This window comes from Salarias fasciatus, chromosome 1 (genome assembly GCF_902148845.1).
Source record: "Salarias fasciatus chromosome 1, fSalaFa1.1, whole genome shotgun sequence".
In the NCBI taxonomy this organism is placed as follows: Eukaryota; Metazoa; Chordata; class Actinopteri; order Blenniiformes; family Blenniidae; genus Salarias; species Salarias fasciatus.
Window position 1 is genome coordinate 31742876 of NC_043745.1, and position 26833 is coordinate 31769708.

Sequence of the window (26833 nt, forward strand, 5' to 3'; positions counted from 1 at the left end):
TCAAACTATCACCTCAAAACCAGTTCTCTTGTGTTCAAAACCGCACTATGCGTTCAGATCTTACACACAGCAGGTAAAAACATGCTCACCTCAGATCATTCATTAGACACTACATGAAATAACTGAGGACACAGCAAGCAGTCCACACTCTGAAACCTGCTGGGTCATTTTCCCAACCCATTTCCTGGGCAGCCCTAGATTTTGTGCAGATTGGGTCACTTTTACCCAAAATTAGGTGAATTGTGTTGACCCAGCAGAGTGAGTTGATGATTTTGTGGGCTGAAGGGAAGAGAAGAATCACTATTTTGAACATTCCTGCAACTCCTTGTCTTTCTTGCATCTGGAGGCTTCTGGCAACATACAGAAAACTGGAGTCCTGTGTTCTCACAGAGGATTATTGAAATGGCAAAGAAGGAAAAGATGTATGACATCCCTCTCCTTATGAACATGTGTGGCAGTGGCTGAGTTGGTAAAGTGGTTGTTTAGCAGTTGTGAGGTGCCTAGTTCAAATCCTTTCTTCTCCATGTCAATGAACTGCACTGAACCCTGGTCGGCTTCCAGGGGAGGGTTTGACAGCCTTGTATGGCAGAGAGCACTTGTGTGTGAATTCTAAGGGATTACATCTTTAAAGTAACCTTCCCAGACCCGCTGATAAATCTTGACCCAGCATCAGGGTCAACTCTTCAGCCCAAATGGCTGGGTAGAAATAACCCAGCATTGACTTGGTCCCTTTTGGACCCAGCGCTGGGTTAGCAATTTCACCCAATTTGGGTTATTTTTACAGTAACCCAGCAGTTTTAAGAGTGTGCAGTGCGCAGAAAATGTTTATTTTACGTGCTGTAAATGCATTTAGCAGAAACCCCCCCCCCAAAAAAAAAAAGTCGAAGTCAAGGTGATATCAAATTCACTGTCATAACAAAAAATAAATACAAAACAAACAAAACAAAACAAAAGCACACTACTGCATAGTCACGGTCATGGAGATTCAGTCTCCAGCCTCTTGTCTTTGTGCGCACTTGGTCTGATCACATCATTAGAAACATGTGTGTTCAATTTTGAGTTGTTGCGTGTAAAAGATGACAGTTGTGTTGGAGTTGTGTTCACATTTTGCTGCCTGTGATTATAATTTTGCAAAAATGTTGTTAAATGTGTTTAGTGACTGAGAATGTGTCTAAGGTTTTGCAAAAAAGAGCAGATGGGTTTTGCAAATTGAGCATAGGACCTGAACAGTCTTTAAGTTTTAGCCAAAAGAGTGTTTGATTCGAAAAATGAGTTTAGGCCACTGAGAATTTGGTTCAGGCAATGGGGTTTAGTGTTTTAGTAATTGTGAAAAACTGTAATCTGAGGCTTATTTCGAGTGTGTCTGTGTTTACATTGTGTGCCAGGACGAAACAGCGCCCCCTACCGACACATCCGAGAAATTCCATTTGTAAAATCTTAACCCGCTCCAACTGGCCTTTGTGTGTCTTCGGAGGATCTTTGCATTAACCCGGAGAGGTTTCCCTCCCCCGGGGGCTGGTTCAGGGGTCCCTCAGTGTCTCCGCTCTCCGGTGGGGAGCAGTTGCAGCGGCTTTGCCCCGCCGCGCCGCGGTTTCCGGTGTCCGTCCGTCTGCAGAAGGATGGCGTCCGGCTTCACCCGCATCCCCTCCACCGCCGGTCCTCCTCCGAATCCCGAAAACACCGACCACCGTCGAGCCCGAAGCGAAGACGACAGCGGAAAGCATCCGTGAGCGGCTCCAGTAAGTGATGGCGGGTTGTTGTTTTTTTTTTTTTTCCGGTACCGGGAGGGAATGTCGGTTTTTATTTGTGCAGATGTGCGGGGCTCTGCGACAGGAGGCCGATTTTCCTCCCCACAGCTTCTGGGCGGCCTAGTTTGATTCGGGGTCCTCTGGCCGCGGAGCCTCGTATCAAACCACCGACTGTGGCCTTTCATAGAGCGGAAAATGTAGCCGAGCACCAAGGCGGAGTCGCTTCGGTCTTGGTTTTTTTTTTTTTTTTTTTTTTTTTTCTCCCTGTGTGCATGAATTCAATCACCGGACCCCTCGTATGATAGGAAGACACTGGATATTTGTGCGTTTTTTTTCCCTCCGAGCACTGACGCCCGGCGTTATTAGCAGCGGCAGCCCCGGTTGTTTAATGTCGTTAGCCGTTTCTAGCGGCTAGCTGGTGAGCTAACGGCGGCTACGTCCTGGAAGAGTGTCACTCGCATTACACACCGCTTAGAAGAAATGTTATCTCTCCTGGCAGATAACCCGATTATAGTCCGAATCATATTTTAAATGCATTTGCATAGTGGTACTGTGAAGAACCATGTTTTATTAAACTAAATCGCCGAGGTTCGCTCCAGGAAATAGACCGAGCCTGGTGATTTCGGGCTCGTTTAGCTCTAATATTTCTATGGACTTGTATCTTTCTACCTGCCACATAAATGCGTTTGGCTGGAAAATGCATGTGCACCCTCTTCAAGAATTTAGTTTCTTGTAGTAGAACGTGCAAGGCGTTTGCCAACAAGCTGTTATTTCAGTTTCATGTCAGAAGCTAACCTTGACTGTCAGACATTCCTCTTTTTCACCTGCTTGTATGTTAAAGCCATCAGTTTTTTAGTGTATGTGCCTCACCGTGCTGTTTACTGTGCATTATCATGTGAAGTGTTGTTTCATGTTAATATTGTCCATTGTGTGCACTAAACTCCTTGTGCACTTGCTGTTTATTGAATCATATGTTCTGTTTCCCTCCAGGTTTTTCTCCTTATCTGACCAATCACAGGACGTGTAAGAGACGGACATCGCTGAGCTCCTGCCTCAGGGCTGGTCGGAATTTCTACACCAGCACTATCTTCCTCTTATTTGGGGGCTTTGGTGCCTCCCTCTGCTGAGCACTGAGTCTTTGCGTGTGAAGTGGCAGGATGACGGAGGCGTGGCAGCAGCAGCAGCATGCAGTCGCTCCACCTTCTGTTGTGCACACACTCCCTCAGGGGACTGACAACCCTCTGGGATGTGCTGTGTATGGAGTAGTCCTGCAGCCGGACACCTCTCTGCAGCAGCCCCAACACGGTCAGCAGCATGCGGTGCAGGGTCAGCAGGCCAACCTGCAGGTCGGGGCCGAACGAGGGCATAAGTGTGGCGCCTGCGGCCACGACATCTCTCACCTGGCCAATCCCCACGAGCATCAATGCATGGTGAGCCAAGACCGGTCGTTTCAGTGCACGCAGTGCATGAAGATCTTCAGCCAGGCGACCGATCTACTGGAACACCAGTGTGTGCAGGTGGAGCAGAAGCCGTTTGTGTGTGGCGTTTGCAAGATGGGCTTCTCTCTGCTCACCTCGCTAGCTCAGCATCACAACTCGCACGGCAATGGAAACAACCCAATGAAGTGCTCCATCTGTGAGAAAACCTACAGGCCCGGGTCTGGAAATGCAACCCCAACCTCATCAGCTGCCAACCCCCAGCAGCCCTCCAACGGGGAGACATCCGGTGGTGCAGCGATCAGTGCCTCGTCTCCCCCCGCGTTTGAAGCTTCTGCACCGGATCGGCCATACAAGTGCTCGGTGTGCCATAAATCCTTTCGGCATTTGTCGGAGCTGACGCGCCACGAGAGGATACACACTGGTGAGAAGCCATACAAATGTGACACGTGTGATAAAAGCTTCAGCCAGTCCTCACATCTGGCACACCACCAGCGCACTCACAGCTCCGAGCGGCCGTACAAATGTGCTGTGTGCGAGAAGAGTTTTAAGCACCGCTCCCACCTTGTGCGGCACATGTACGCTCACTCAGGCGAGCACCTTTTCAAGTGCAATTTGTGTGAGATGCACTTTAAAGAGTCGTCTGAGCTCCTGCACCATCAGTGCCAGCCTGAAGGTGAAAGACCTTTCCGCTGTGGCTCATGCGGGAAGAGCTTCAAGCGGCCTTCTGACTTGCGGCAACATGAACGCACTCATTCCGAGGAGCGACCTTTCCAGTGCGAGGAGTGTCAGATGAGTTTCAAACAGCAGTACGCACTTGTTCGCCACCGCCGCACTCACAAAAACCCAGCCGATCGCCCTTTCAAATGCAACCTGTGCGACAAGGGCTTCCTTCAGCCGTCCCACCTGCTCTACCACCAGCAGGTCCACGGGATGGAGAGTCTCTTCAAGTGCGCATCCTGCCAGAAATCTTTCAGTCAGTCGGGCGAACTCCTGCGGCACAAATGTGGCGGCGAAGTGGAAAAGCCATACAAGTGCGACGTGTGCGGCAAAGGTTACAAAAAGAATTCAACGCTGCAGCGCCATCAAAACTCGCACTGCACGGAGAAGCCGCTCAAGTGCTCCCTTTGCGACAAGCGCTTCGTGTCGTCCTCCGAATTCGTGCAGCACCGCTGCGACCCCACCCGGGAGAAGCCGCTAAAGTGCCCCGACTGCGAGAAGCGCTTCAGGTACTCGTCCGAGCTGCAGCGCCACCGCCGCGTCCACACGGGGGAGAAGCCTTTTAAGTGCGCGAGCTGTGACAAGAGCTTCAAGCAGCGCGAGCATCTGGCCAAGCATCAGAGCGTCCACTCGCGGGAGACGCAGTTCAAGTGCGTGTGGTGCGGCGAGCGTTTTGTGGACCTCACGGCGCTGCAGGAGCACACGGTCCAACACACCGCCGAGGGCGAGAGCTTCCCCGAAGCGCCCTGCATCCCATGAACCGAGCTGCTGCTCCTCGACACCGGGCAGCAGATATGAAACAAGCCCATGATGTGTGCCAGCCCCTGCTCACCCAGCTGTAGTTTTTAATCCATTTATGATGAATTTTTTAGTCATGTTAAGACTGAACTCATCCTCATGATTTGTTGACTTAAAGGCAGGCTCACAGTGGGGATTAGGACCCCTCTTGTTACTCTGGGACACACGTGGTGAAGAAGAAACTTGCTCTAAGCGATAAAAGATGTGTAAAAACGTGGAAAGATCTTGATTTTGTTTTAGTATTCGAGTGTGGGACCTTACTCTGTGGTTGCATGTGATTGTCTGTTGTATAACCCGTTGTTGAGAAAGTTGGCAAGAACGTCCAAACAGCTGTTGTCCACTTATGTGCGCGTGGTCATGTGTATGCTCCTCTGCTCCATGTGCCTTTTTTTTTTTTTTTTTTTTAATTATTTTATTTACTGGTCACTCATTCTTATGTTTAATTTTGTGTCTCAGTATAGCCGAAAGGCCACCTCGTCCCCTCCAAACAGCTGGCTTGTGCAACAGTATCTTTTCACATAGTAGATCTTAGATAGAATCATCTGTTTGTGCATGAATATTTATCACACTTTAATATCACTGTTGTATTATAGGTTTGGTTTATTTAGGGAGACATCCTAAGCAGATGAGATGAAAAAAAGGTGGATTTGTGAAAATGTATAGCCAGTGTCCTATGAAACTCTGTGTTGTTGCATCTTTGTATTAAAACAAATGACATCGAGGTAACTAACTCATTTACCTTCTGTCATACAAACACTTGACATGTGCAATAGAACATGCACAATGTAATATTTATGACTACTGATTCATGGCATAGTCTACTCTGTTATATTATAGATTGTGTGTATACGCTATGTAAACATTAAAAACTGTATAGTGCTTATGTTACCTGCTTTTCTATTCACTTATGAATGAGCTTGCTGTCTTCGGCAAGCGCCTTCAGTTCATTTCCAAGAAGCTCTCCGCCAGGTTTAACCCAACATGACTTCAGAGCATTACGGCACCCATTCGACACAATCTAGCTGCGTTAGTTACTGTGCGATATAGCTCTAACAAAAGTAATATTATTATTCTAATTATTATTATTATATGTTTGTTTTCCATAAATTGGCCTTTCACGGGATTATAATCTGCTCCCTTCTGTTCTGAACTGAACAGAGAAACTTGCCACGTATGTGTCAGTTTATACCAGAGATAAAGTTGAATACATTACAAGTGTGTGTACTTTAGTTTACTGTGTGGATTTCAATATTCTGTACAACAATCATGGCAGTATATTTAACAGGTGTTTTTATTTTTTGTTTTTTATTGTTTGTTTTTTTTTTGGGGGGGGGGGGGGGTGGAAGTCATGGTCAAATGGAACTGACTGAAGATTTCTGTTGACTGGGCGTGGGGATAACTGTGTGCCATGGTTTGAATCCTGGTGAGTCTGTTTCATCAAGGGGCAAACACGTGTAACAAAGCATCAATATCATTTTACGCATACGGTTATCAATATAGGCTCCTGTTAATACTGTATACAGACTATTAAAATAAACCACCCCTATGACACCCGTGCTGTGCAGTGTCTTCATCTGCTGGGTAAGCCTAAAGCCCCTCAAGGTGGCTGGAAAACTGTTCATTCATGTTCAAAGAAAAATGACCATATATTGGAAAAACCTGCATAAATGATGCTGGCAGTTGTGTCAAGTGTATGACAATATCCACATTTCCCACATTCATACTTAAATCAACAGGATTTTCATGGTTTTGTTTTCGGAGTTTCTGATAACATGTTGTTATAATAAAAAAATGGCCACAAAGCCAAAATGCTGAATAAAAAGTACAAATACTTTTATGATGCTCAAGTCATGACGTTTGTGTATTTTCCCAAATTTTCTGAACAATAAAGATGATGAAGGGAAAAAGACTATACAAAAAAGTTACTTTAGTTCTCCATTGCCATAAACTACATAAGGTGTTTTTAGGCTGATGTATTTTAGACTCCATTAAAAACACCCAAATATCTCACAAATTTGAAATACCCACTGATTAAATGACCTGAACCAGTAAGAGGAGTTAACTTATGACTAACTTCTCCTGATTTCCTTTTGTGAGTGCAGAGAATGATGAGTACAGTAAGAAGATACTCACTTCTGCTTTTTTTAAAACATTAAAAAAAATGTGTGATCTGACACTCTTGTTCCCAGTGTTTATCTTCAGACATCTGAGGTCAAAGTCTTTTGCTTCTTAAGCCGCCATTTTCACAAACTCACTTCCGCTTTGATAATGCTATTTCAGCATTTACATATTTTTACAATCACTTTGTTGGTGTCAGTATTTTTCTAGGCCTGTTGTCATAAGGAGTTCAGGATGATCCCAAAATCGCAGGTAGTATACATATTTTTTTGTAATCTCTGAGTAAAAATCTTTGCAGTGTCATGTAGACTGTAGTTTTGGCCCATGTGAGGCTTATTTTATGACACACATGACAAAGTGTTCCAAGTTAAAGTACAATATGTTCCTTGTCTTTATCAATAAACATCTATAGTTGACCCACAAACTACTATGAAGTATTTGCATATGATTGTGAAAATTTAGCAAGATGTTATGCTTATGACTAAGTTTTAAGAGAAGAGAATGTGCATGTGCACAAATGTTTCATTTTTTAAAACTGGCAAAGTAACTGATACATTTTAAAAAAGTAATAAACATAAATGTAATGGGATTAAAAACAACTTAGAAATCACAAATTGTTGTAAAAAAAAGTGCAAACTGTAAAAACATTAGAAAAGGCAAGATCACAAGGACAATATAAAGTAAAAATACTTGGTAGTATAAAAAGTACAAATATTATACTTGGGGAGTGTGCGCGCACGCGTGGGTGTGCGCCCTGTGTTTGACCTGTGATGGACTGATAACCTGTTCAGGGTGTATCTTGCCCTCACCAGCATCAGCTCTAGGACTCCACAGGCCTACACAAGAGAACAGTGGAAGAAGGATGGGAATTGATATCGTTTGGATGTATAAAAGAATCCTGCAGTTGGTCCCAACATGTTTTTCTCTGAAACTCGATCAGACCCGCTTTCTGATGTCTGGTTTCCCAAAGCTTAAAAAAATGTTTAATTGAACACTGGTGGGACCAGCATCAGTCGGTTCTGGGACGTAAGAATGTGTCATTATTGGGTTTATTTGATATGTGTGAATTTAATTTGACCACCTTGGAGCAGGTAGAGTCTCAGATCTGCCCCCCAGGTTGCAAAGCATGTGTGTTGCTGTGTCACTGTAGGGGTCCTGGACTGCAGGCTGGAAACCACAGGAGGCATTTTGAGTTTAGTTAAAAGTTAGAGTTAATGCTTATAACTTTCAGACCCCGTAATATTTGTACTTTTCTGGGGGGGGGGGGGTATAATTTGATCATTTGGATGTACATTTTATAGTTGTTTCTAGTTGTTTTGATTGGGGGGGTTTCGACACGCCTTTGCCCCGGGCCACTATCTGTCAAAGTCCGTCCCTGGCTGAACTCGCCTACTGCGTGCTTATAAATGTAAATTTCTATTAAGCGCTACTTAAATAGATTTACACCCTGGAAATGTGCCTTTGTCTGCATACGTTTGGCTTCCCGCACAGTTAAGGAAACAAGGAGCTTTAATCATATTTACTCCGTGACAGAGTCGCGCCTCGGTTCACTTCCGGGGGATGTTTACTGCAAAAACGAAGCTCATCCTGGTTCTTCTAACGAACCGCTGCTAGATGAACCGCCACCGCCTCCCTCCTCCGTCAGATCACACCGGTAAATCTCCGGAGCACAAACCGTTTGGCCACATTACAGGTTGATTGAGAGCCGGAGGAGCCGCAGCGCCGCTCGCAGCGAGCTAACCTCTGCGTTCATGCCGGGCGGACTCCAGCCGAGCAGCGGTGTTTCTACGACGAGGTTAGCCGCTAACTTTAGCTTCGTTTATCCAGCGCACTTGCCTGAAATTCCGTCGATAATTACCAAATTGAAGCCGAAATGCTCTCCGCGTAATTAATTAACTGTGTTTGTGTCTCTGCGCTGCTGCTCCAATGGTTAAAATGTGCTCGTTTTGTGTCAAGCCAGCTAGCTAGGTCACGGTAACTAGTTAGCACTGGTAGTTAGCCTCAAATGTGTCGGAAATGATGCTAGTTAAGTGAGGCGTCAACTAACGCTGGCCGCCAAACAAGTCGCTTGCTTGCCTGCAAAATGAGTTTTAATTTAGTTTGAAACCTCAAGTTGTGATTTAAACTCGTCACATTGCTAATTTGAAGCATTTTTTTTAACGCTGAACTATTGATGGTATAGTTATTTTCTTGTTTAGATTGACTTACTAATGTTATGCACAGCGATCAAAACAGTGCAAAATACAACACAAAAAGAGACTGAAGACTTAAGATAAACTGCATAAAGGTGGCTCTAAAACATTATATAAATAAGATAAACCTTAATTCAGGGTCTTACAAAACATTGTAAACAAATGTGGATACAAACCTTTGGTGACAAATATTTTGTATTTCGGTGTCAGTTTCATCTTGACTCTGCCAGGCTGACAGAATGGTGCACTATTAACCATTATAGTTAAACTTTTAAGTTTATTTGTGATTGTATATGATGCAAATGCATTTTCCCAGCAATCCAAACAATTACGACTGCAAATGACTACAATGCCAACATAAATCAAATTCATTGATGCCTTCTTGTGCAAAATAAAGTAAAATGTCCTAAAAGATTGCATTATACATGTTTTTACAAACTCACCCTGACATCGTGACCGATATGTCAGCTTGGGTGTCATATTTTTGACGTGTTAAGAATTTATAAAAATAATTTTTTGAAGTTTACTTTGAAATTTTTACAATTTACTTGGTGGTTTGGTGGGCCCGATTGGAGCCTCTTGCTGGCCGATTTTGGCCCACGGGCCTCATGTTTGACAACCCTGCTTTAAACCTTTTTGAAACACCTGTTTTGACAACCAAGAGATACATCATTACACTGAAACTGCAAATTAAGTGGGGAAAAATACAACAAAAATAACTGTATGTAAGGGTGCTTTCAATGACTGTGGTGAAAAAGATGATTCATAAGTACTTCTGACAATCCAGAATGTATTAAAATAATAATACACTTTCATAAATAAATCAAGAGATGGAAAACTTGATCACTTGACTATTCACAGAAGATTGGTTCAGGGACGTTGCAACACAGGGATTACATAGAATGAGATGAGGCACAAAAGTAACCATAGAATGTATGATAAATATGTGACCATACAAGATTATATGTGGAGTCCTAAACCCACAGCAAATGATATGAAACCACAGAATGAGCACAAGTGACTTCTCTGAAAATGTCTAAGATCAAAATACATACAAATGAGTTTCAAAAGAACAGTTATTTTTGTCAAAATCCTTATACACAGCCATATAGTAGATACGAAAAAATCCAAGACAAAATTAAAAACCTTTAACAGAATATAGGTGGAACTCTTAAACTAACTCACGATGGTAAATAACTCACAAATAGCTCAGAAAGACTCATGGAAAAGTTTTGGGGTAATGTTTTCAAAGAGACTATAAATAAATGCAGAATTATTTCGAAACTAAATCAGTGCCACAAGATGACAGATTTGTGATGCAAATGACAAAATGCACTGAAATGATCAAAATTAAAGCTCATTTCCAGTGCACAACTGCCAAAAAAAGAAAAAAAATGATCTCTAAAACTTCTAAAATTACAATCACGCTAAGACCAAAAATGCTGAGATAAATTAACCGCAAATGCCAAACTAATCCACAGAGATAAAACAAAGTTATCCAAGACTGAAATTGACTCTGAGAAGTTACAAAACCAAACAACCTTTAATTACTACACATTTACAGAAACATTTGGCGCAAATAACTGCAGCTGCATGTGAACGCTTCCATAAAATCATTGAGCCAGTTATACTGAATGATTAACAATCAAAGTCACGACAGACTGATGCATGTGTTTTTTTGTTTTTTTTCCCACTTTCCTAAACCAACCTTCTTCCTGCAGCTGGCGGCACTTCATCCCATCCTGCCAACCTTCCTCTTCAGGAGCCTCACTCAGTCAGTCATCGTAGCTCTGTCAGTCTGCACGGCGGCGGCGGACCGGCCCCAAGCCTTTACCCAGCGGGCACAAGCGGCCAAAACCAATGGTAAGCACAACTCCGGGATCTTAGAGTCGCGCCATCAGGAGAGTCGGTGTGCTGCCCTCCAGTATCGAGCCAACAAGTATTCAGCGGGAGGAGAAGGTCCCCGACACGGAGCCTCAAAGCTAGCGATGCCCGGATCCACGCCGGCCAGCAGCAAGGCTCGGGTGTACACCGAAGTCAACACACAGAAGAACCGGGAGTACTGGGACTATGACGCACACGTGCCAAACTGGAGGTACGGCAGCCGCGTGTGAACGGTGCAGAATCGCCGTCCGCGCTTCCCGGGCTTCATTTAATCTGTCTCCGCTCTGTTCGCAGCAATCAAGACAACTACCAGCTGGTCCGCAAGCTGGGCAGAGGGAAGTACAGCGAGGTGTTCGAGGCCATAAACGTGACCAACAATGACAAAGTGGTGGTGAAAATCCTCAAAGTGAGCGTGTGATGAATATTCTCCTGATTCTTCTTCCCTTATTTAACCTTTATTTAATCGTTCATTGTGGTCAGAGCCTGTGAAAATGAACGATTTCAGTCAAATTGTATTTAAATAGCACCAATAGCTTTGTCATCCTGAGGCCTGTCAGCAGAGGAAAATAAAAAAACACTACTCCACTTGATCAAGCATAGGTGATGATGGAAAGCAGAAAAAAAACTCACCTTTGACGACCCGGGCTCTGAGATGGCAGCTTTCTGCTGTTCTGTACAGGGTTAGGGGACGTAAAGAGAGCACAGAGACGCAACAAACAACCGAAAATTGCTTCCTTAGAAAGTTGTGGAGTCACTGACCGGCTCCTGATACTCAAACCTGTTGAATTACTTGGAGAACTAACATTTCTGCTTCTTCAGTTAGACTCAGTGAGGAAGTCCTGTTGGTGTTCATGTATTGTCAAGAAACCAAACGGGGAATGTTCTTACTGCTTGTTTCTTGCAATTTCAGAAGAAATCATGGAAGACAGGTGTTTTCATTGAATTAGTTCAGGATTAATGATGAGCTTCTTCAGTCAAGAAAATGTTTTTGTGAAATAGAAACGGCATCTCTTAACTGGAGCTTCACATAATGACTGAAAGAGCGGCTCTCACTTTGTGATCATGTGCAGCTAAAGCCGTTCAGGAATCAGTGTGTTGGTGTTAAAAGTGACGTCACAGTCACGCGTTCATAATGTGTGATTCCTACACTGTCACAGTCATGAAATTCAAGGAATTGTTATGAAACCATGAAAATATGATTTTTTTTTTTTTTTTTTTTTTTTGGTTAGGGGGCTGAAAATGGTTTGCAATGAGCAGAATCTTCAATGGATTTAGTTGTTTAACATAACTGGGAGCTGAGAGCTACGCTACTCAGACTCTGTCATGCGGCTTTGGCCAAGTATTATTGGAAATATTGTACATGGTATTACAGTGTTTGTGGTTGTCTTGATATTTCTCGGCTGCTGTGGTTGGATGACATCGTTTACACTGATATGACTAGACACTGATGTTTCTGTGTGCATTTATGAAGCTGAAACTTTCAGCTTCGAGAAGAAGAAAATAGCAGGACCTTAATATAGTATAACAAACTGAATCCTGCACCAACGTGGTTATAGAAGTAATATAATAAGACTTTTGTCTGGAGCTATAATAATCATTCACGCATGCATATTGAATTAGACAGTGACTCAGTTGCAATGTCGAAGTTCATGAGCACATCACGTAGGTGTTCAGCGCTGTTCAATCCATTGTGTCGAGCATAAGAGTGTTCACACGTAAATAATGAGTTTTTCAATTAGAAATTTGAATTTGCAAACAAATAAGAGGAATTCAGTGGGAGACTGAAGTGTTTAACCTTCTCATCACAGTGATGTTTAATTTAACGTCGATGTTTAGGCTGGAGAATTGTCACAACTGTTGAAAAGATACTGGATAACATTACCTTCTCTTGATTCATAAGCGTCCTTGGTGTTACTGTAATGACAAGTGAGTGGGTGCAGAAAGCAGTAATAGTTTATTAGGAATTTAATAAATGTTCCAGGAAAAAAAAAACAAACCCAAAATCATCTGAACTAAACTCAGTGAACAGAAGCAGAAAACAGCCAAATGAACACAAAATAAGCTAAATGTGACACCAAATAGACTAAGTTCAGAAGAAATTCCTCCATCTTCTCGAACCTCTGGGCCTCAAACTGCAAAATTACCAAAACCAACTTTTAAAAAAGGGAGAAAAAGCTGTTTTTATTTGGTCAATCTGACCAATTTTTGGGTTAAAAAAAACATCAAAAATGCTTCTGAAGATCTAAAGATTGACTCAGTTAAAAGTCTTCTGTACGTTTTATGTTCGCGCTGCCCGAACACGTCAGATCTTAACATCGTCAAACATTAAAACGCTGGTGCTCTCTGTTGTGTTTCCTCAAGTTCGGTGTTGTGCGTCACCAAGCGCCTGTTTTCTCCCTCAGCCCGTTAAGAAGAAGAAAATCAAACGTGAAATCAAGATCCTTGAAAACCTGCGAGGAGGAACCAACATCATCCGCCTGGTGGACACGGTCAAAGACCCCGTGGTGAGTGAGGACCGACCCCGGGTCGGGTCACGGCTTCTTCTTTTTTTTTTTTTTTTAATTCTCCTCCTGCATGTGGGGCATGTATGTGAGCCGTGATAATCCAGCCATGCTTGTAACTGGGTGACGGTGATCTCCACCTCCCTGCTGTTCTCCTGCGTTGAGCCATGTGTTTGTCCTCTCTTTGCAGTCCAGAACACCAGCGCTTGTCTTTGAGTGCATCAATAACACAGATTTTAAGGTACCTAAGTTGCACAACTACCAAGCAGGGTTACCGTCCATGCAGAAGGCATCAGTATCCATTATTAATAACACGCATAACCCTCCAGTTAATGTTGCACACGTACATACAGGATTGATGAGATCCTCTTGGAGGCTTTCTCGCGTAAACGTGTGTTTGTTCTTCTTCACAGGAGCTTTACCAAAAGCTGACAGACTACGATATCCGTTACTACATGTATGAGCTTCTCAAGGTAATTTCATCTCACTCTGGGGAAAAAAACTTGTGAACTGAAGTCTGTCGCTCAACCGAAGAGCTTTGGATATCTGTTTTTTTGATCGTGTTGTATTCATCATCAAGGCCATCCTCTGCTGCCCATTCAAATCCACGGTTTTCTTGTAACGAGGCGGCAGTGCGAACTGTCTTCAGTCTCTTACTAAGCTGACATAAAAATGTTTTTATTATGGAGGGAAGTTAAAATATCTGAGGAAACCCACAGAGGCGCCCGGGCTGTGCATCTTCACTGGTCTCGATTCTGTCATGATGCACAACTGTGTGTTTGATCATTTTCTTAATAAATTTTCCCTTTCATTAGCGCAAGCAGTCAAATAGACATGAACTCGCGCTTTAATTTAAGAGATGACGAACATCGCAGCATGACTTCAGTCTGAACAGGTCCGTTAAGTAACAGCATTACCAGTGCACGAACCCTGAAACTCTTCAGCATGTAGCACCGAGTAAAATCCTGTCTGTCTTTTCTGTGGGCGACGTTGATGCATTACATCACGTAGGACTCGTCGCTTTTTTTTTAACTTGACAAATGTATTGTGTCACTGCTGGAAAATACACAAACACTACATTATGACTGACTTGTCGCTGCGTCGATGCACAATTGTCCACGTCTGAATTAAAACGCATTGTAAAAAACCCCCAGTGGGCACAGGGAAAACATGCAAACTCCACACTGGAGTTGCATCATTAGCATTCCTCCTTCCTGGTACCTTAATATGATACGTTTCCTTCAGTTGTTATAAACACAAGTTATCAGGCAGGAGAGTTTCAGTTTTCACTATATGGAGTAAGCTGTTATATTCCACCACTGACGCTGATCACAATCTGCAGGGCTGTAAGTGTGTGTGTGTGTGTGTGTGTGTGTGTGTGTGAATTGAATTTACACTTAATGAATCGCTACATGAATGATACTCGCACAGCTTCCGGTCCACTTAACATTCGTCCCTCTGGTCAACCCAGTGACCCACTTAGAGGCACAGTGAGGGAGAAGTGGATCAGTGATGCAGAGCTGCAATGCAGATCATGTTTTTTTTTTTTTTTTTCTCTCCCCCCTTCATGTCTTCCTCAGGCTCTGGACTACTGTCACAGTATGGGAATCATGCACAGGGACGTGAAGCCTCACAATGTGATGATCGACCACCAGATGAGGAAGGTGCTGATCAGGTTTAATCTCTGTAATCGAAGCTCTGGGAAGCAGCTAAACGTTGAAACTCGTTCATTCAGTGGTTCCCAGCCTGAAGCTTGTCTGCCCTGAGGTTGTAAAAATCAGATTTTCTCATAAGTGCTGGGAAGAGTAGGCGTGTTGTCCTGTAATGTTTTGGCTAATTGCAAGAGGAGGCCTGCAGGATTACGTTTGCAGCAGCACATCATCAGGAGACTAGAACTAATCGATCTCATGACTGTCTGATCCTTGTGAGTTACGACGTCCTGGTTAACACGCGCTCTCCGTGTGGCACAGCTGCGTCTTATAGACTGGGGTTTGGCTGAATTCTACCATCCCGCTCAGGAATACAACGTCAGGGTGGCCTCCCGCTATTTCAAAGGCCCTGAGCTGCTAGTGGACTATCAGGTGTGTTTAACTCACATTCACCTGCCAACTTTTGTGTTTTATAAAAAATGCAACCACTTATGTTTTTTTTCTGTTCTTCTTTTTTTTTTTTCTCCTTCTCCACCAAGATGTACGACTATAGTTTGGACATGTGGAGTCTGGGCTGCATGTTGGCCAGCATGATTTTTCTGAAGGAGCCATTTTTCCATGGTCAGGACAATTATGACCAGGTGAGTAAACGCTGTTCATGTCAAATTCTCTCCACTTCTTTATCTCCAGTTTACAGTAGAGGGGGGTGGGTTCCAGATGTGATGGACAGTTTTAGTAGCCAGTCATGTAACTGGCGCCTCGCACCGTCGCAAACGTTGGCCGAGGCTGAGAAACCCGGCAAAACCTTTCTAATGAATGTAGAGTCTGGAAAAGGACAAAACTTAATGCAGAAATCCTACTGGAGGGGTGAAAGTCGTCTCCACGTGTCTCGTTTTCCAGCTGGTCCGCATCGCCAAAGTTCTCGGCACAGATGAGCTGTTCGGCTATCTGCACAAGTACCACATAGAACTGGACACACGCTTCAAAGACCTGCTGGGACAGTGAGTATCGGCGCTGAGCGCTCCTCACCCGGTGGCGCGCGTTGCGGTCGGGCAGCACTCTCTAACCACGTGTTTCCAGGCAAACCCGGAAGCGCTGGGAGCAGTTCATCCAGTCGGAGAACCAGCACCTGGTGAGCCCCGAGGCCCTGGACCTGCTGGACAAGCTGCTGCGCTACGACCACCAGCAGAGGCTGACGGCGGCCGAGGCCATGCAGCACCCCTACTTCTGTGAGTACGCCGCAGGAAGCTGCCGGAACTTCACAGTAACCACACTTAAATATAAAACAAGTCGCTACTCTAATAATACTGCAACTTTAATAATTTTGGGAATTTCATAGATGTTAAAGGTGCTGTAGGCAGGATTCGGCATCTCCGCCATCTTGCTTAGGTTTACCTAAGCAAGATGCCGATTTGACCCATCTAAGATGGCGATTTGAAACCCAGCACAGCCAATCCTTTCCTGTTTTCTCTGACATCACGCCCTTACGCAAGTTAAGCCCCTCCCACAAGAACGTGCAACGAACGCCCCTCGACCAATCACGGTTAGAGCCTCAGGGGCTCTTCTGATTGGTCAAAGATACCTGGAGCTGTCGAGATTCCTTTTCAGCTCAGAACAGAGACAGATGGAGACGCTGCGCCCTCGCGGTAGTGCAGTTATGCTACACTCCTAAAGGATTATCAATGGATACTCTAACATTGAATCCAAAGAAAACACAGAAAAATTAGCATTGACTAGCAAAATCCTGCCTACAGCAGCTTTAAATGGAATGTAGAGGTTACTTTTGAAATGTAATTGGTTTGTAAACGACAGATGTTTCTCCATCTTTAAAACACGGTTGATTTTACATGTCAGTCACCAGTTTTACTGTTTTAATGTTGAAGAATCAAATCAACATAAAAAATGGGTTTGAGAGGTCATGGGGAAAAATGTTTCTTTGAAAAAAAAAAAAAAAAAACGGATGTGAAGTTTGTGTCTTAAGTTGTGTGTGTGTGTGTCCCTCAGATCCTGTGGTGAAGGAACAAGTGAATGCCAACACAGACGGCACAAAGGCAATAAGCAGCTCCAATGCAACATGATAACCAGAGAGCAGGTACACACACCTTCCTCTTTTAACTACGCAGCTGCTGCACACTCAACACGATGACTACAGCTAAGCAAACATTCCTGACAGTTCAGAGCAAACAAACTGTAACTGTCGCCTTCAGGTTGGTGCAAAAAAAAAAATGTATATATATTAGTAAATAAGTGAAATGATCTTATGATAACAAACAGAATGTATCTTGATATTGGATTTTTTTTCTTTTCCCCAAACAAAACATTCACTGTAAAAACATTCCAATTTGTTCTCTTGTTGATCAATAAATTCTATTTTATGGCTTTTCAAGAGTAAAATACAACGGAGTATGAAAGATTTCAAGCACAATATGTGACAGCTTCAGACTTGTGTGTTTATAATGTTTACTTTCAGTAACATTTATCTAAGTCTCGCTGATCTAAAAGAAGATGATCACCTGCTAACCTTCCATCTTTTGTTTTTTTTTCTGTCGCCCGCTCATTCAGGAAGAATCGTTGTTACCTCAACTTGTGACCTTTTCGTGGCAGAAACCTCTGCCTCCACATCAACAGCCATACTGGAGCAAGATGTCAAATTAGCAGCACACACAAACACGCACGGATTAAACTTCTCCCAACAAAGGCCCGGGGAGTCTGCGCTGCTTGGTCCGAGTCACAACCCAACCTGATCTGGACTCAGATCTGACCCTCTCCTCCTCTCCTCCTCTCCTCCTCCTCCTTCCCCTTCCTTTCCCTCTTCCCGCCCAACGCCCTCTATCTGTTTTTAAAAAGGAGCAAAGCACCAGTTGTTGGGTCGGCGTCAAACCGGCGGCGGCGCCGCCGCCACCGCTGCTGCTGTAAAGACGTTTGTCAGTCACCGCGACACTCGTGGTGACCTGAGATCTGGTTCCAGGTTTAAGCACTGAGTGGCGTGGAGGCTCTTTTCTGCTATGGATAGAACAAAAAGCTATATTGAAAGAGAATAAACCATTTTTATTTAAAGGGTTTGTGTTGGACTTTTCATTGTCTGATGTGAGCACAGATCTCTCCGTTCATCTTCACTCATCAAGTCATTTCCATATGACATGCAGCGTGTTTTAACCACGTAAAAGAAAAGACCAGAGAGCTTATAATCGTGTGTATATTTTAATAAATAACCTGGAAATTCAAGATGTCTCCCAGAACATAAAACACTTGTGCAACATTCGTGTGTTTACAAGCAGGAGCGTTCGTTTGCGCCGAGTTTGACAGTCGACAGAAAAACACTTAAACTGTAAACAGTGAATTTAAAGTAACAGCATCAGTCTGAACATCATTTACACTCCGATCAAGTTTTCTTTTTCATAGAAGATAAAATCTGGACGTCTGGTGTCGGTCTGCCGCAGACGGCCCGGCCTCAAACGAACGCCCCGACCGACATCTGAAGTGAAGAGTGAAAAAACACAGTAAAAAGCAGCCTAACGAACACACAGCCAGCTACAGCGGATGAGCTCGACACCCATCGAAGGCACGCCTACCACAAACCTGTTTCCTCCTCCGTCTGGCTCAGTAACAAAAAGACCCAACAGAGTTCTCAAAGACGCCACTTTTGGCACTTTTATGTACTGCAGTTGGAAAACTTTGACATTTTGGGAAGCGTCCTCGTGGTGTGGAGACTTCCTGTCGAGTGTAAAGCTTCAGTACAACGCTACACATGGAGCTCTCGCCAGAAAGTTGAAAATGCTCAATTTGATCAATTTCACAGCTTGGTTGTTGATGTGATTTAAAATTTTTTCCAAATGTTTTCTTTAATTTATTTCATATCTCAAACGGAATGTGGAAGTCTTGTAAATTTTTATTTATTTTCTGTAAAAATACTGTCAATTTTGTGCTAAACTCGAGTTGTAATACAGAAATATGCGGAAGTACAGACTAATTTAACCAAATGGAAACCTGAATGGATGTTCACTGATAAAAAGGACCACAGGTCTTGAATCGATTTGGCAAAATCTGCCTCTTAAAAAAAAAAAAAATTAATTCATCACCAGGCTCTCGAACAGCAGGAACCCTGAGCAACGCTTTTTGTTTTGTTTTGTTTTTTTTTTTTCTTTCACCAACTCTCCACTGAAGCTGGACCAATTCCCAGAATGCCAAGCTCTCCTTTAAGGTTGCAGTTAAGAGTTTGGTTGCTGCGCAGCAGGGGGAGCTCAGGGACAGGTCACGTCACAGTAGCATATTAATCCTGGAAGGAACACCAAGGACACCTTAAGACAACACAGCTGATTATCTTATTGGTAACACTGCTATTTTAAATACGCCCCCGGGAAAACAAATAAATACATTAATTCACTGCTCGACTGAGTCCGCTGGCACTTGATATTTAAGAGATTCATGGCCCCAGTTTCAGCTTTTCTCCCAGGGTTTTGGAGATGTTGTGTCCTTGGTGTCCTTCTTTTGATAATGCAAATAATCTAAGGCATGAAAAACAACGTCTTAAAAAAAAGTATAAAGCTAATACCAGAGACATTCAGTTTGTTCTCTTAAAGTAAAAAAAAAAAAAAATTCAATTAAATATTTGCATAAATAAAGCGCGTGATTATGAAGGTGATTACATAGATAATGTTGGTTACATCGAAGAGTTGCAGTATTGAGGTAACTTCATAGTGGGAGTAAAGGCGCGGGGAGGGAGGCACGCTCGTAAACATGCATCACACACAAGTGAAAACGTCGACTGAGGTGTTTCTGTGTACGTCCCTTTTTGTTCGCATCATTCAAGTTTTACAAAAAAAAAACAAAAAAAGAAAGCAATCATCAGGAATACTGTATATTTGAAGTGATAATCGGGACGCCGCACTATTCAGTCTGGGTACCGGCATCCTCCGGCTCTTCTCTTGGCTCCAGATGGGGGTCAGGGGTCGGGGGTCAGGACGGTCAGGGCAGCAGCTGCTCCAGCGTGGAGTCGTCCAGCTCGTTGACGGCCACGATGTGGTCCAGATGTTGCAGGTAGCGCTCCTGGTCGCGCATGAAGTGAGGGATTCTGGTCCTGGACAGCGCCGCCAGATGTCGCAGCCGCTCCACGTCTTCGAAGGACACCTGAGAGGGCGAAGGAGTCTCTTTATCTCTCTGCTTTATATAGTCCAGCCAGAATATCCTCAGTTTTTGGGCTTTTAACCCAGTTTGAGCCTGTGCTCCTCTTTCATTGTTGCCATTTTACTGTTTTTTTTTTTAAATTGTTTTACCCTGCCTAAGACTCTGCTCCTGCTTTGATCGTTGCTATCATTGCCTTTTTATCATTTTTATTGTATTCTATCTTGCACCTGTACTATGGTTTTATGTGTATTTTGCACTTGTACTATGGTTTTATGTTTTTATAGCTACAGTATGTACAGAACTTTAATTGTGCTGTAGTGGTTTTAGTGCTATATAAATGAAGTTGTCCTGTCCAGGAAAAAAGAGTAAATATATCGCCCATTAGTTTATCAGTCTGTATTTAATCTAAACTACAGTATTAAACTTGTGTTTTGCACCAACCTTTCCTAAAGAAGTCAACATCTTGAAGTCGATGATCCTCCGGTGTCGAAGGATCCGCAGGATCCCGTCCAGATAAACCTGATCTTTGCTGAAACAGCCTGAAACACACAGAGAAGGCAACAGGATGAACAAAACACAGCTGTAAACAATATTCAGAGAAACAATCAATCAAGTTTATGATTTGTTTCCCTTTCAGTTCCTGAGTGATGAACCTCTTTAACAGACTTTCGAGGGGGTCCGACAGTTTACATTACATCACATGGATACATATTTTAATCAAATAAGGCACCCTTTCTTTGTACTTTGGCTTGTTCGGTTGTTTTCAGTTCAGGTCATGAGCCTTTCAATGACCGAAAATGAAATGCAAGCAAGAATGAAGATAAGAAATAGCATTTTCATAAACATTTTGTGTAAACCGAGCGCCATTTAACTGAAACACACCCTCATGAAACACGAATGGATTTACACAAGCTCGTGAGAGTGGGTGTGTGAGTACACACACCAACATTCACGAGCTTGTTATTTAACTAGTAAAGTATTGAGATGGCCGGCTCGGACAGGCAGGCCATAGCTACAACAAACAGAAAGACTCAAAGGTTATAAACGCATAAAGCAAGGACGTGTTGTGGGAGTGAATTCATATGCTCTCCCTGCGGATTGAAGTCTTAGAAAGGCCAAGAAGTAAAGTGAAAATGGGGCAAAGTTGCTACATAACTATGCATAAGGGTGTGTGTGTAAAATGTCTACGCTTGTTCTCATTGGTCCAGGTAGACGACAGCTGGAAGCAACTGAATCAGGGTATCTGCACTTGATCACACGGCTTCAGAGACATTTTCTCCCTTCGTTCAAACATATTCAGGTCAACCGGGGCCAGTTGACCGGATTCAAGAGTGTGTGCAAAATTATTCCTTAAATGTTTTTATTAATCATTTGTGAAGTCCTTTGAGTGACAGAGTGACACAAACAGGTTCACTAGATTTTTCAAACAAATGCTGGCAAAGGATCCAGTGTCATGCATGCCTAATGAATGGCCTATACGTTGAGGAAGGCGTGCCAGCGGGTGCGGCTCACCGGGCTGCGCCGTGTCCGTCTGTCCCCTCTTGGCCCGGAGGCAGTACTCCCAGCGGACGTCGGGGTCCTGGACGAAGCGCGCGATGTGGCTGAAGAGCTGGCTGAAGCTCATGCTGTTGGCGTGGAACACGGTGTAGTAGAGCAGGGCGGCGCGCCACAGGTAGGGCTGCTTCCGCAGCAGCACGCTGTGCAGGCTGGCCAGGCCTTCCTCCGTCGGGTTGGCCGGCTTCAGGCCGAACTGCTTCCTGCCTTCCGAGGAGGCCCACGGCTGCAGGTTGTTGTTCACGCCTCGCAGGTAATGTGTGCCTGAGGGGGAACGAGTCACAGACACACAGTCTGGAAATTAGAAGTCAGGAACCCTTTTCCCCTTTTCCTTTTACTTGAAGCTTTTAAAGGAACGTCCTATTTCTAATATTGCACCAATAACGCTGATGGCATTCTATATACAACTGTTTGTGATACTTAAGTGAAATGAGAAAAACAGGAGGAATATAGAGCTGAAGTACAATTCTGCATCACACTCCTCGGAGGGTCCAGCAATATTGCTTTTCCAGGAGCAAAAAACACACGAAAACAGCAAAAAAGAATTCAGTTGAAGACAAAACTGAAAAGTTGAAAACAAAGGCTAATGTTTTGCTAAATGTTTCCCCTCTCGACTGGAATAAAATAGGGTAGACTTCATTGTTGGAAGTAAATTATAACTGCATTTGGTAGGGCTGAGCTGATATGTTTGATACGCTATTCAATTTTTTTTGGGGTGCCGATTCGATTGATATTCTTTGATTCTACTGATTTTTATATTTTCTAGTTCACTTTAACACCAAACCATGTGAAAAACTAGAATGATGACGTCTACAGTCTATATCAGAAGCCACATGTCCCAAGAAAATGCGCATCACATCTGAGTCAGTTTTTTTGAACTCCTACTTTCTTTTTCTTTTCAAAAGGACACAAAAGATGGGCAAAAAAAACTGCATAGAAAACGTAAGTTTGTTGAAATCCTTTCCACATGTGAAGCTTTTCTACCAGAATGACTTTAAATATAGACATCTTAAATGTTTTTAAATGAATTAAATCAACTTAAAAACGGAATAAAAAAATTAAAAAAATCCAGATTTTTGAGTCGACTGACTCTGGCTTTGAAGATGCTCGTAGTGGCTCAGCTGCTGGTAGATCTTGAACTCTGACCGGTTTCAAAAACAGCCCTGAGTCGAGCGTACCGATCTCGTGCCGCAGCATCCCCTCCAGCCAGTGTTGTCGCGCTCCGGCCAGGTTGATGGTCAGAGTGGGACGGCAGCTCTCCACGACCATCACGGCCTGAGACAGCAGCTCGTCAGACAGACGCACCACGACCTGAGGACAGAGAGGGGGGATAAACTAAGGCCTGGATTAAAATCCAATCTGCTTTGGTGAGTCAGTGTTCAAGAGCAGCAAGCTCACTCAAACAAATATAAAGTTTCAGAATGATGCAGCTGTTACTTTCCATGCTGTTTAAATACCTAATCCATTTGCTCACAGTGGTATGTCCCTCTTAAAATAAGGTGTGACCTTGTGACCTTAGTTTCTATGGCAGTTGGATCAGTTGAACTTTAAGAACTTTCAAACAACTTCTCTGATTAGAAGGAAAGGCGGCACTGCCATGAACTTTATAGGGACCTGAAACCAACCCTCGGGGAATTATGGGCACACACTGTAGGACTTCATCTCTTCCCAGGTGAAAAGTGAGCAACTGTGATGAAATCTTTTGTCGTGGCTTGAAAACATGTTCAGATGGCCACTGCTAAACAGCCTGAGATATACGGTACTAGAGGTAAAATCCCAGGCACTCCTGCTGTGCACCAACCTCTCCCACGCAGCCTTCTTTCTGCAGGTATTTGCGGACGGCAGCCCAGACCTGACTCTTCGGGAGCACGGTGCCGCCCGTCACCTCCTCAAAGTTCTCGTAAGAGCCAAACTTTTTCAGGACGCACTCCATGATCCCAACAGCCTGCAGAGAAAAACACAAACGTCATCCTTGTGTCTACATACGTGATTTTAGAGAATGACTCTTCAGATCTGAACGGACCTGCTCAAGGAAGAGCCCCGACCCCTCCCGGTACTTCTCCAGCACGCTCTTGGGCTCCGGCTGCGCGTACTCAAACTGAGGCTCGTACTTGTAGTCGGACTGGAAGAAAGTCTGCTTCTCCTGCTCCAGGTTCAGAGGTCTGAGGGCGACGAGCAGACAGGGCCTGGCGGAAGTCGACGGCGTGGAGCTCCCCACACCTTTAGCAATGTGCGGCAGCGAGGTCGCCGGGCGCATTTGGCCTCTGCCGGCCCGCGGCCCCAGCGAGTAGTTGACGGAGCAGGTGCTCTCGCTGCGGCGCATCCAGCCGCCGGCTCCCAGGCTGGGGCTGGTCAGGCTGCGGGCCGGGGGAGAAGGCGCGGCAGTGCCGCTTCTCCACGGAGGCTGCAGGATCCTCCTGTCCGCCACGTGGTCCTGAGAACCCCTCAAGCGTTGAGGCGTCACCTCCAGACTGAGGGGACGGCGCAGCGGCGGTCTGGGTGTGGCCCCACATTTTAAAGACGAGGACCTCCTCTCGACCGTGTGACTGCTGCTGCTCTGGGCTGGGAGGCCGTTGAGTGAAACTTTCTCTTTCTTGGCGACGCTGCTCCTTTTGGCCGAGGATCGGGGCTTCTTGTCAGCAGCGGCGTCGGAACTGCTGGCAGTTTTTGGTGGATCTGCCTGGACGTCTGGCTCCAACAAGTCCCTGACACTTTCAGACTTGACCTGATCCATGAGGACGCCGCCTGAATCCAACACCATCACCACAGCCGCCACACCTCAGGCTGCCTGTCGCTACGGCCTCGCCCTGTTGACACAACACCAAGGGCGACACGCTCAGGAAACAGCAAAACAAAAACTAACAAACAGCAAAATCTAACAGGACGGATACGTGTTTCAATAACCCTACCAAACACACATACTACAGGTTTAAGAAAAAACAATCTTCAATATAAGTAACTCTGTGTTTTTGACAGTAAAATGTCAATAAATTAATCAAGTAAAAGCTCTGGCTTATTCTTTTTGCAATATCACATCAGGAGAAAAGTGAGGAATTTTGGGTGTAAATTATATCATGAAAGCATCAGCACCTCTGAATACACGGTGCCTTTCCTGTTTTTCAATTGTATCAGTCTCATAGATATAACAAAGGCTAGCTCTACTCAGCGCTTTACATTACTACCAGTGAAAGGCTCACAAAACCATTGTTTTCACAGTTAAGGCATCATTATATGTTAGGTATTAATTAGAATACAAATTATTTAAACTTAACGCGTTTCAATTGTGACAATAATGATAGATAGATAAAAACTTTATTAATCTCCCAAGGGAGAAATAAACCCAAGGGTACCTTTGCCATGCACTTGCTGTTTAGAAACGACTAGACGACAGGATGTCTGCTTTAGGTTTAGCAAAATATAATACATCAAGCTCACAAACAGTGAAGCAATGACATTATGCTTGTACTCATCAATAATGTAATTTATGTTTAATATGAGACTTGCACCCTGGTATCCTCTGATCCCATTTCTACAACTTGCCCTCAACAATGAGTTTTTTTCTTTATACTTGGTATGTCCAGCAGTTCATTATTTTTAAGAGATGATTGAAGAACACTTATTCAGTTAGTTTTTGGAGATTTTTTTTTCTGTACTGAAACCAGCACCAGTTCATGACTAGATAATGAATTTACATTGATCGACCAGCCAACATTGCTGGGGTCCTAATGACTGCAGCCTGCAGGTGTCACCATGAGTTTAACCCTTCAGCTTCCTGTGAGGATCAAACTGGAACAGGATCCTGCCTATGGCACCTATAAATAAACCTAAAACTGATAATTATGAGCCGGATTTTAAGTGCTGCATTTTAAAATCAGTTATGCTATTATTGTCTCAAGTCCTATAAATTCTAATCAAATCAGTCAATTAAATTTATACAGAAGAGTTAAACAGCACAGCATTTACTACTAAAACACCTTCATATTACTGTTACACTTTAAAAAAATAATCAAGCAAAAATCCAGGTGCTATCATCTTCAAGTTACTTATATTCTTTAAATGATGAGACATATTCAATCAAGAAGAAAAACAGGTCGTTTTATGATAAGGAATATTTGCAGAACACCTTAAGAAAGTTGGGTTGTTAGATGCACCAGTAAATACAGAAATAATGATGTTCAATCACATATAGATAGTACACACACACACACACACACACACACACACACACACACACACACACACACACACACATCTACAGGTGTACAGAAGTAGACACATATATTCAGATACAGAGACACATGATATGTAGAGGCTTATGTATGTTCTATACCAATGAATAACACAATTAAATACATGTGGGCAATGTAATTAATACATAACATATGACAAAAGAGTGTCTCAATACTTCTAACACAGTAATAACAATAAAATAAACTTGAAAAGGCTGTGTAGATAAAATACTTAAAAAACAAGATACTGTTTTATAGTATAATATATTCAGAATATGGATAAAATATTACAACAAGCTGAGAATATAATTTTCTATGACAGACGTGTAACAGGATATGGGCAGTAACACATAATTATTGTGAGCTGGTTATATTATTTTCTTTTTCTTTCTGTAATGAGATACAAAGGCAGTTGAATGTTGAATCCTCCTTCCAAACAAATCAGTTCAAAGGAGCTATAGAACTCCCGACAAGTCCTACAACCAGCACTCACCCAGTCCTGCTCCTGTCGAGGATGAATAGTCATTCAGTCACCGCGGCGGCAGCTCCGCGCAGCCGGACAGGACCCGCGCTTTCCTGGTTTTTACGGGGGATGGGAGTCACAGTCTGCGGGTAACGGTTCACGGAGCGGCGGGGCCTGAGGCGGCGGCCCGGGCCGGCCAGGAAGCGGCGGTCGAGTTGGAAGATATGACGTAGGACGCCGTGGATTTTACGTCATCACGCAGGCCACGAAGCGAGGACGCGCACATCACCGCTCGCGAGAAGAGAAAGAGCTAAACGCACACACACACACACACACACACACACACACACACACACACACACACACACACACACACACACACACAGTTAAACCACACAAAGAAATATTTAGGTGACG

General features: G+C 43.8%; 3 protein-coding genes across 3 annotated transcripts; 2 read left to right on the plus strand and 1 right to left on the minus strand.

The window, feature by feature from the left end:
- Positions 1 to 1439: 1439 nt before the first annotated feature.
- On the plus strand, positions 1440 to 5334 carry znf319a (zinc finger protein 319a). Its single transcript, XM_030091294.1, has 2 exons — positions 1440 to 1739; positions 2739 to 5334. Exon 2 carries the CDS (start codon positions 2906 to 2908, stop codon positions 4661 to 4663), a length of 1758 nt encoding a protein of 585 aa, XP_029947154.1. The 5' UTR covers positions 1440 to 1739; positions 2739 to 2905; the 3' UTR covers positions 4664 to 5334.
- A 913-nt stretch (positions 5335 to 6247) lies between these two features.
- On the plus strand, positions 6248 to 17724 carry LOC115387117 (casein kinase II subunit alpha'-like). Its single transcript, XM_030089732.1, has 13 exons — positions 6248 to 6283; positions 10734 to 11107; positions 11191 to 11302; positions 13299 to 13400; positions 13588 to 13638; positions 13811 to 13870; positions 14978 to 15061; positions 15368 to 15478; positions 15586 to 15687; positions 15947 to 16047; positions 16127 to 16275; positions 17051 to 17138; positions 17609 to 17724. The coding sequence occupies exons 1-12, from the start codon at positions 6248 to 6250 to the stop codon at positions 17122 to 17124; spliced, it is 1356 nt and encodes a 451-aa protein (XP_029945592.1). The 3' UTR covers positions 17125 to 17138; positions 17609 to 17724.
- A 507-nt stretch (positions 17725 to 18231) lies between these two features.
- Positions 18232 to 26628, minus strand: kiaa0895l. The gene is made up of 7 exons (XM_030089453.1): positions 26447 to 26628; positions 23748 to 24531; positions 23526 to 23669; positions 22903 to 23035; positions 21683 to 21988; positions 20612 to 20709; positions 18232 to 20173 (listed from the first exon to the last, which is right to left on the minus strand). Exons 2-7 carry the CDS (start codon positions 24483 to 24485, stop codon positions 20012 to 20014), a joined length of 1581 nt encoding a protein of 526 aa, XP_029945313.1. The 5' UTR covers positions 24486 to 24531; positions 26447 to 26628; the 3' UTR covers positions 18232 to 20011.
- Between the last annotated feature and the right edge of the window lie 205 nt (positions 26629 to 26833).